Source organism: Buteo buteo, chromosome 10, assembly GCF_964188355.1.
Source record: "Buteo buteo chromosome 10, bButBut1.hap1.1, whole genome shotgun sequence".
NCBI classification, from domain to species: Eukaryota; Metazoa; Chordata; class Aves; order Accipitriformes; family Accipitridae; genus Buteo; species Buteo buteo.
In genome coordinates this window covers 1,807,443-1,817,875 of record NC_134180.1, presented here as the reverse complement: position 1 = coordinate 1,817,875, position 10,433 = coordinate 1,807,443, and the positions used below count along the sequence as shown (strand labels likewise).

General features: G+C 35.8%; 1 protein-coding gene across 1 annotated transcript; it reads right to left on the bottom strand.

Annotated features, from left to right (window-relative positions):
- Positions 1 to 1,251: 1,251 nt before the first annotated feature.
- On the bottom strand, positions 1,252 to 9,991 carry LOC142035384 (semaphorin-4E-like). Its single transcript, XM_075037463.1, has 14 exons — positions 9,816 to 9,991; positions 9,260 to 9,405; positions 8,870 to 8,929; positions 8,574 to 8,672; positions 8,283 to 8,382; positions 7,997 to 8,107; positions 7,487 to 7,638; positions 6,995 to 7,170; positions 5,429 to 5,585; positions 4,849 to 5,071; positions 4,264 to 4,379; positions 3,671 to 3,837; positions 3,411 to 3,463; positions 1,252 to 2,335 (listed from the first exon to the last, which is right to left on the bottom strand). Exons 1-14 carry the CDS (start codon positions 9,916 to 9,918, stop codon positions 1,710 to 1,712), a joined length of 2,289 nt encoding a protein of 762 aa, XP_074893564.1. The 5' UTR covers positions 9,919 to 9,991; the 3' UTR covers positions 1,252 to 1,709.
- Positions 9,992 to 10,433: the final 442 nt, after the last annotated feature.

Genomic DNA, 10,433 nt, shown 5'->3' with positions numbered 1-10,433 from the left:
TAGGAATATAGGTAAAGGAACCCTGCAAGGAAGTAGGCTCCCTTTCAAACTGTGAGACAAGATATGCACCTCACATCTTGGTTTCTGCATTGCACTGATACAATCACTGAAACACAGCCAGGCAGGTCTTGGCATAATGGTTTGCCAGCAGCTGTCCAGTCTTCCGATGTTCAGACATCCATTTTATATAGTTCTTTTGTCCACACTTTGTGCCTATGGCTTCACCTTGCTAGAAAGGCTGATGATGTTCCCACCTTTACATCCTTCCACAGAAAGTGCAAACACTGCTCTGTTGGTAAGTAGCAGCGTTACAGACAGACACAGTAATCTGTAAATTTGCTTCTTGCAAGTTCAACAACTGACCTCACCTTCCTTCTATGGTATTTGCACATAATACACAAGAACCTGTTGTTATGAAGCGTAACAGAATAATAATTTGATCCAGGGAGAAAGAAGGCATCCAAAAAAAAGACCGTGACTTTGCTCCAATGTAAAGAAGCTTAACCTATTTACGTTTTAAGGGAGAAAAAACACTGAATAGCCGCTTATCTGCTCTTCCTTCCTATCCAGGTATCTATATTGTACACGTCATCTTCATTTCCGAGCGTTCCTGTCTAACTTGAAAGCAGGTGTCTTGCTACAGTTGGTACAGACTTCCACATAGGATAATCCATTTTGAAGAAGGCTTCTCCTTCCATAGCTATGTGAAAATTGGAAAAAAATGAGCCGTCCATGTCTAGAAGAGCATCAACCTTGTACTTTATGCACATCTGGCAAGAGACAGAGTGAGGCAGCATAGCCTTTTGTTCAGGGATTTTTGTGATCAAGAACCCATGTTATTTTCCAAACAAGAAAACATAAGAGAACATTTATTTGAAAATGGAGAAAGAAGTGTCTCAGAAAAAATGCTCAACTTTCAATGGCCTTTAACAAAAGAAGTTACCATGTCTGAATTTTGACCACACCTCAGAAATAAATTCAGAACAACGATGCAGTACAGAAGTTGATTCATGACATTTTTGGACAGAGGAAGATGTAACATAAAGGTCACTAAACACACATTAGAAAAATAAATGCGTGCAAAGTGTTTTGAAAGCCTAAATAAAGGGAAAGCAGAGGAAAGTAGAGAAAGATAAAATATAGGAAGATGACTCGGAAACTTCTAACAAAGCACCAGATCTGACACCAATACTCACTATGGTCAGTGACAAGTAATTTAACCTCAAATGTAAAATGAGGATAGTAGCAACCTCTTGGGGCACTGGGAGACTTAATTAGTTGCTATTTGTAGATTAAACAGAAAGTCTGAAGGTGAAAGCACTGAACGCTAAGTATTATTAGCTTCTGAAGTATTAATTTCTGTAATTGGGCAAGCCCAACATTACAAAAAAGTGGATCAGTGTCAATTTTTGAAAGAAATTTATTCTTATGGTTCTATCATGTCAAAAAGGTACCCAAACGAGGAATTTTGCTTTTAAAAGTAGTAACTGGTAACACATCTATGTAATACACAATGCAGCTTGTCAACTTAAATTCAGAGTTTCTGACTCCTACCCAAATTTACATTCCACGTTCCTTAACAGGAAACATCATGTCATCTTAACCAAACAGCTCTCTGAGCTGCAAGCTCCCAGAGCTCTCTGTGAAACTTGCACTGTGCAGTGCACTGACGCTGCACTCCTTAAGAAAAGCTCACAAGCATTGATTCATTAATGTTCAAACATGTTCGTTTGTGTGGCTGAACTCTTCCTTACACTGCCTGATCCCTCTGTAGCTGGTGCTGGACTTCCCAAGCTAGCTGTACCAGTGTTTTTTTGGCTGGTTTCTCTGCTCTTCCAAGGCAGAGATAAATGACCCTTGTAGAAGTTCCAGATGAACAAGAAAAAGAAAAGGAAAGCAAACCCAGCCCCCAAGAGTTTTAAAACAAGCTTCTCTCTTCGGCTGTCCGCAGATTTCTGTTTTGCTGCCTCGTTCAGTAAAGAAGGCGGTACTGAAGACTGAAAACCCTCAGCTTCTGCTTCATTATGCTTATTTGCTGTGGCAATAACATTTGCTTCCTCTGTCTTTTCTTGGGCATAAAGGGCATAGCGGGCCACAGTGATAATGAATTCCTTCCCTTTGGATTTCTCCACCGAGAGACAATCATAGAATCCAGCCGCATCCATTGTCACATTAAATATTGCTATTCCTCCATCATAGAGGAGGTATTTAGAGTCCTTGGCCTGAAGTCTGCTCCCATTAAACTTCCACACTATGCTTGCCAGATTCGACAGAGGAACACATTTAAGATGAACATTGTTTCCAAGGGTAAAGAGACATTTTCTCACACTATTTTCTGAAATGATGAAGATAATTTTTTTAAAGTAGGAACACTGGGGATTTAGTTTAACTTACATAACCAAATACATACTCAAATCAATATAAAATTTAATTCAGCAGTCTTGACAATGGGTAATGAAGAGGTAAGGGTTAAAGACTAAGAAATCCCATTACTAACAGTTCTGATGATCAGTGAGTGACACCTTGCAGGCCTTATTCCCACTGATGTGTCACAGAACGGATATGGGACTAGAAGTTTAAGACTTCCACATTTTAATCTGATTTTGCCTCACCTGTACACATAACCATGCATAAATAAATTCACCTTTGTATGCCTCAGCTTCTATATTGGTTAATGACATCTCTTCACACAAATGCTTTGATGTCTGCACAATGCTTATATCAGCTATGTAAAAGTTCCCCAACTGTCCCGCTGATTGCCTTATTATCATTTGTCATGCAGTCTAAAATATACAAGACTAAAGACAACTCTGACTTTAAAGAGACATTAAGTGGAGGTAAGAGATACATCTTGTGTCACGAAGAAAGCAATGTATCTTCCAACTCATTACAAAGCCACTGCATAATAATACCAGATCACACACACCTGCAATTCTACATTAGAAGTAATTAATTTCCCAATCAGACTAAAAATAATCAAAGTAATTTTAAATGGCTGATAACAAATAGCCTTCTTTTTAAGTGTACTCTTGAATGGTATGTCATGTATCTGCAGAACAGCATCCTAAAGCAGCGAGAGATTTAATAGGACATCTGATATGTCGTGTGATTTCTGCAAAGTGGGAGTGGGAGGGACACCAGTAACTTCAAACGGGTCACATTTATGCTTCCCTTGAGAGTAAGAGTTTCAGTCTGAACTGAGGTATTCTGACATTTAGATTGAGAGAATTAAGAGCATTAGGCAGTACCAGCTCAGTGTGGGGTTTTTGGGTCTTAGTTCAAAAGCAATAATCAACATGATTTTAATTCTGTGTTTTTCTATAATGCAAGAATTCCAGTGACACAAACTGAACAAGCATTTTGACCACATGAAGTTAAAATATTCTTTCTTAAAACAAACATTCACATACCTACACTAAGGCAGCTGGAAGCATCCCCGTATTTCACACTTTGAATTAAGTTCCTGGGAAAAAAAAAACAAACAAAAACAAACCACCAACAAAACAAAATCCCCAAAATCAAGCAGCTGAAAACACAGACAAGAACTGTTCTGGTTTGTATAATTCCATTTCTAGGAATCATCCTAGTTTTGCGTTACAGACATTAAGAGTGCACTGATAAAGCAATCTCACACCAGGTGTGCAGCTGAAATAACAGCTTTTTTACTTACTCTGTATGACCAGTTTGATTTGCCAGTAAAACACATTCATTAGCAGACTGAGACCACGCGCAGTAAGGATCCCTTGCCAGGACGCAATCCAAGCAGTACTTGTATTGGTGGCACTCAGAAACTGGAAGCTGCACCACTTGAGATAGGGACCCTACATAGAGCATTCCCTAGAAATGCAGGAGGGAGCTCTTTTACAATAGTGAGTGAGATTTTAAGCTGTTATTTTCTAATATGGATTGTAAGATTTTCTGGTATTTATTAAAAATATCAGTAAACTAAAAATCTTGTAAGAATAGATGGTGATATGAATGAGGAAAAAAACTAGCTTTCCATAGCATGTAAAATATCAGAGTTCCTTCCCTAATTTTTTAATGAACATAAAGGCTTATTTCAGTTATATTTTGACACACACAAATTCTTCTTCTGCAGAAAAAAGATGTTTTGTACTTCTGTTATTAATGAATACACGATAGAAGCAGAATTATGAGACATTTACAGGCTCTTTAAAAGCCAGAAAGAACAACACAGAAGAGCAAGGCCTGAGGCAAGCTATTACAGCAGTCACTTTCCATATGTAGGGACAGAAGTTCTACCTTTTCAGAAGACAGCTGGAGAGATTGTACGGGCTCCGGAGACAGAAACAGCTGTAGCTCTTCCACAATGAACATTTCCCCATCACAATTGAAAGCTTTATGCAAATATCCATCATCTACATAAAATGAAATGTATTTCTAAAGATAAACTTGTTTAAACATAGCATAACATTTTAGCCTGATAATTCATGTTGAAATTAGACAGAGATTTAGAAGACATTCCTGGGCACAGGGAATTTTTTAAATTCTTCAAAGCTATTCTTATTTTTTCTTTCAATAAGAGAGAAGCAATGATTTTTTTCCGGTGAAAAAAAAGACCTCAAACAATCCCTGAATTTGCAAATATTATTATGCCAAGTCTCCTTTGATATGGAAAGTTTCTAAAGAGAGCCTTTTAATGTCCAACAAGGCAAACACATTTAATCTAACTGGGATGAAAATATTAAACTAGCAAGACAGCTTCTGAATGCAAAACTTCAAACAGAGCTGATGAATACTTTTACTTTTTTTGAAGTCTCAGAAAAAAATTCTGGAACAAAATACATAAAAATGGATAGTAACTTTTCCTAAAATAAAAGCACTTACCTGTTCCTAGAAACATAACATCGTATGTTTGTTTATCTAGGCCAGTGACTCTGTCTACTACAATCCTGGTATAGTTTGAACCTCTCTTCAGTAGCACCGGTCTATTACCGATTGGATTTACAGAATTATCCATTAGAGGGTGATCTCTAACAAACTGCAAAACTTTGTCAGGCAAGTCAGAAGAAGTATTATACCCAATACTCCGGGCAAAATTATCAATGCACTAGAAACAAAACATAACAAACATGATTACAATTGCTTTTACATTTCACCAAGGTATATAAAAAAGGTACATTTCCTTCTAATGATTCAGTTATTTCTATTTATCTTCAAAAGATAAAAATAATTACTTTCCTCACACTTTACAAACTAGCTAATAATCCCACATCTCTTGTGGAGCAGAACTGTAAGCAAGGCAGCTTTTCTAGGAACCTCTGCATGATGGAATGAGAAAGCAGCTATCTCTTTGCTGATTATAAACACTGCATTTATACTGGTAAAACACGAGCTAATGATTTGCTACCAAAAAAAGATAATCCAGAGGCTGTTCTTTAGTTAGAACAAGTAAATTCATATTTACAGCACCAGGACGTGGAACTGGCACTTCTCCCCTATATACCATCCACTTAACAGGGGAATGTTCTACAGTTACTGGTCCTTTGTAGCTTCCTTTGGAGAAGACTTCCTGAATATTTTTCATACTGTATGCACAAACAGCTGATATGTCTAATCTTCCCCTTAGAAGAAAAAAAAAAACAAACAACAAAACAACACACAAAATAAAAGCACGTTTTATTGGCTTTTATATAGAAAGAAATACTCTAAAATAACCCAATTTCCACAATGCACACTGCTGTATCTTTTTCAGGATTAGTCAAAAGATACCTAACACTAAAAATACTTCTCTGTTGCAGTTTTCATGATTCACTAAGCAGAGAATAAAACAAAGACATTCATAAAAGATGGTATTAAATATGTTTTTGTTAAAAATCAAGGAACGGCCCTCAAATAAATTGAAACAACTTAGAAAATGAGGACCTTTTGACAACCTTTCTGGTAAACAGATGGATGAGCCCAAGTATTATGGTAATCAACATTTTGACAGGATTCTCCTCCCTTTGGCTCCACACTTCTTACACACACCATTAGTTCTTTTTCTAATCCCTTTCACTTGTCTTACTGAAAAACACAACACTTCTCTTTGCCTCCAATTATAATGCTTTTCAAAATTATGACTGAAAATTTAGGTAGACTTTCAGGAGTGTCTGGATCAGACACTGACGTGATTTCAGTTCTACCAGTGAATACCAAGTCTAAGTCTCTTTGCCACACCCAAAGGAATAAACGTTCTACAAATTCCTATCATAGGACACATTGAACCCAACCTGCCATAACCAGAAATAAAATTCATGTAAGCTCCAGTGGGTATAAACTGACAGGTAAATAGGTGGCAGCAGGTTAAGCTGCACAGTGCTGACTGTGCTGCATTCTGATGCTTTTATAAAACATGAGAATTACCTACCCACAGCTACTTTGTCATTGGTATTTTTTGACATGTAAAGTTTTGATATACTTTATCTTGGTTTTTTTCCATTAGTCAGAGCATTAAGAAAAAGCTAGTTAGCCCTAAAACTTGTAAGGCATTTCCTTGGAGTTCTGTTTTCATTTTCACAGAACATCACATTAAACAAGCAGGCCATGACAGATACTTCTTTTGGAACAGAAGAATAATTCTGCACCTTGAAATGTCAGCTATTTCCTTTAGTGCTATAAAGACCCAAAGAATCCAGGGCTTTGTGTATGTAATTATGTAATTTTATATGTAATTAGTTTTAATTGCCCCACCATCCGACTAGAGAAAACATAACTCTAAAAACTTGGCTTAGGAGAAGCTTTTGGTTAGTCTTTAATTGAAGGCTTTGGCCCAGGAACCAAAAACATTTTGTTTCAGATGATAATGTTTGCTCAGTTGGATCAAACTGTAAGAAAAACAAATGTGGTCCATTAAAACATGCAGCGCAAGTAGCTGGTAGCTTCTTGTACTGAGTTAAAGCCAAAAGGCTGTACTCAGGCTATTAGTGCTGAAATGAGAACCCTTACTCAGTTCATTACAAACTTTAGTAGCATACGTAGCCCTGTATCTCACCATTGTTGGGAAAATATTCCATAAAATATGCTGTCCTGCCACTTCTTTCTCCTAAGTAAAAAGATGTCCTGGACAATATTGAAATGGAAGTTTAATTCTGGAATGGAACAGGAAAGGCGGGATTTTAAAAATGATGTCCATCTTCTCTGCAGTATGCGTTTTCCACCAAGATCACCCTAAATGAAGGAGTAACACCAGAATGCATAAAGAAATAGATGTAATTTTCACCTAATAGCATTGTTTTGGGGAAAAATATAGTTGGCCTTTCAATAAAAATCTCAGTTCAAAGGCAAAGAAAAAAGGTTTAAATGTCAAATGCAACCTGAACAGCTGGTTCTGTTCTAGCAGGAAAAAGAGGGAGCTAGCTCAGAAATAAAATGTCTGTGACAGAATTTTGTTTGGTTAGCCAGTGTAGATACCATTGTTAATCACTCACTTATGAAACTTCATCTGAAATACACTAAACAAAATCTTTATACTACAAATACTAACTCTGCAGATACGGGCAATTCTGGACACCAGAAGCTTGTCATAGAACTCAAACTCAATAGCTGTTTCAGTGAAGAACACATAAATTTTATCATCATCTCCATTTGGATTAGATTCACTTTCACGCACTATTTCCATGTTGACAAAGCTTGGTTCTGAAACACATAAATACACCAAACATTTTAAGTTTATTTCAAGAAAAGCATAAATGCCAGATATTATTTTAAAATTAAGTCTAATTGAACTTTTTTGTGGACTAGTGGACAAGGGAAGAGCTCAGAACTATTTATGAATCTATCAAACATTAAAAGAAGGAACTGTGCTTTCATAAATGAAAAGGGGCTGTGGCTCGTCTCATCACTGTAGTCCATAGTCACGAATTCTTTTAAATTCTGTCCTTAGTTCAAAAGCTCACACTACAAAATTGATACATAACATACTACTACATTCTAGAGAGAATTCGTATACCAAGTTAAAGTTCAAGAGACTGAAATATATAAAAAAACTTCTTACCATTTAGCCACAATGTTTTAAACTCTGTTCTTAGAGGATTTCTCATACTGCGAAGTATTATAGGTTCTGTTCCCAAAAAATTATTTGAAGTAGCTGAATAAAATTCCCCATCTGTAAAGATTTGGAAGAAACAAAAAAGTATAAAGTACTTATTTTTAAAACGCAGAGACATATCATAAGGAACCAATTGGGGATGGCATGCAAAAATAGAATTAGGGTAACAGTATCCAATAACTTAGTTTAGATGAGGAAAATAATTTCAGGTTGTATGTCAGTCCAAACATACCTACAAAAACAGACGCATACTTTGGAGTTGGTTCAAACGGACACTTTCCTCTGCTCTCTTCAGCTCTTCCTTGCAAGCTTATGTTTGTCCCATGGATAACCTATGGCAAACATTCATTTAAATAGGATGCAAAAAAATAACATTTGTTAAGTAATTTTCTGGTCTTTCATACTTCTGTAAATGAATTAGGAAAGTTTCTAATTTTCAACAGGAATATTTTGAGAAAGGCATTTAAAGATCTGCCATACTACTCCAATGTCTTCAGTAAAACCTGTATTCAAACATAATTACCATATGATCACAAGTTGGGTGATACGCGTTGGTTCCACAAACATATAAGTTAGAGTCATTTATCTTATGGAGGAAGAGGATGTAGTTCTGGCATCTTATCTAAAATAGAAAAGAAAAATAAAATTTACATAATGTAGTGGATTGCATCTGAAAATTTCCTGGTGTCTTAGCAGCAAGCAAACAAACCCAACAGATTGAAATGAACTTGCTTTTACTTTGTTTATTAAAAAGAAGCTTGATACTGTAGCCATTTTCATTTTAGCTAATAACTTAGAGGGGGAAACAGAAGTTCCTACCTTGTCCTTTCCTCTATGAATACATTCCAGTTGTCTTTCCTGTGTAGCAAACCAGTATTCCTAAAAGCCAAAAATACTTGTAAGGTGGTATGTTGCGATTTTTTTCCCACAAAATTATGTGTAAAAAAATCCCTAAATGATCCTAACTTCGAACCTACTGGGGTAAATAAGCATTTTCCTATATATCTACGTAACATACAAGGCATAATAAATAACCTGAAGAGAGGTACTGCTTTGCTTAAAAAAATAAAAGATTCTGTGATAAAGTTTCAAGCCTTGAAATAGTAATACTTCTATACATTTAAAGTCAGAACATTACGTTGAATTTAAGAAAACCACAAGCAAAGTATTTTTTTAAAGAAGGTATGGGGAAAAAAGTCTTTAATTTACCCTGGCTATTTCTCTAGAAATATTATTCAAGTCAAGCGCAAATACTACATCTCTGCCTCCAACAAATAAGGTATTAGTTTCCTCATTCACAAGGAGAGTGGAAACATTGGATAATGCTTCTGTCATAAAAGTGTTTATATTTCCAGCTGCAAAACATAGAAGATAAGTTATTTTAAAAACATTTAACACTACAATCACATTGTTATGTAATAAAAATTCCAGATTGACAACAAATTGTAACAGAACAAAGGGAAAAGCTTGTACACATTTCCAGAACATTTTCTAAATAATATGAAAGTATTTGAATAAATGCATGGATATTCTTTTCCCAATTTATTACAGGAAAATAAACAACACTATTATTATTGCCTATAAGCCAGAAGCTCCAGCTACAACAATTATTGTTCAAGGCATTCCTCACTGTCATTTGGATGAGTGCATCCACAACACTTGAGGTGAAAGAGTCCACAGCATTCTTTGTATGCCTAATAAAAAACAAACTCCCAACACCGTGCTATGTTTCTTTCTGCTTGTGAAATTACTATTTTTCACTTACTTTGGTATTTTACTGTTTTTCTGGGAATGCAGTTTGCAACAGATGCTTTTGTATCTTGTATTAATTGCAAAACCAGGTAAAAGACAACAGCAGTGCTACTCATTTTCAGAGAGTCAACTAGAAATAGGTTCTTCCTAGTTTTTATTACTTTTCATTAAATAATTACAGGCAGCAATTTCTTCATGGTTCTTGAAAACGTCCTGCAGAAGCCCTCTGAAGTAAGTATCTGTAGTCTTCAAGTATTTTCTGAAACTTGTCAAAACCTCTTACATTTTCTGTTCATACAACTACTTCCAGATGTCCTAAATTAAAAAGAGTTTAAGTTCACGGTAATATTTGGTTACCTTCATTTTTTTAAGAGATGGACAGCCATGCTCTTTTACAGGATTTTGTAGCTATTACCTATATTTATACTCAGAAGTAGACACTACTCTGATGGCAATTCCAAGCTATTACCAGCAAACCAAGCTTTGCACCATGTCTGTGATTCTCATTTGCAAGCTGCAATGTTTCAGATTTTCTGCAGGGTATCTAAGTGTTATTTCACAAACAGTAAGAACAAGTGGGAACATTTTGCAGCAGTCAGCTATTTTAAGTATTTAAGAATAATCACAGCTA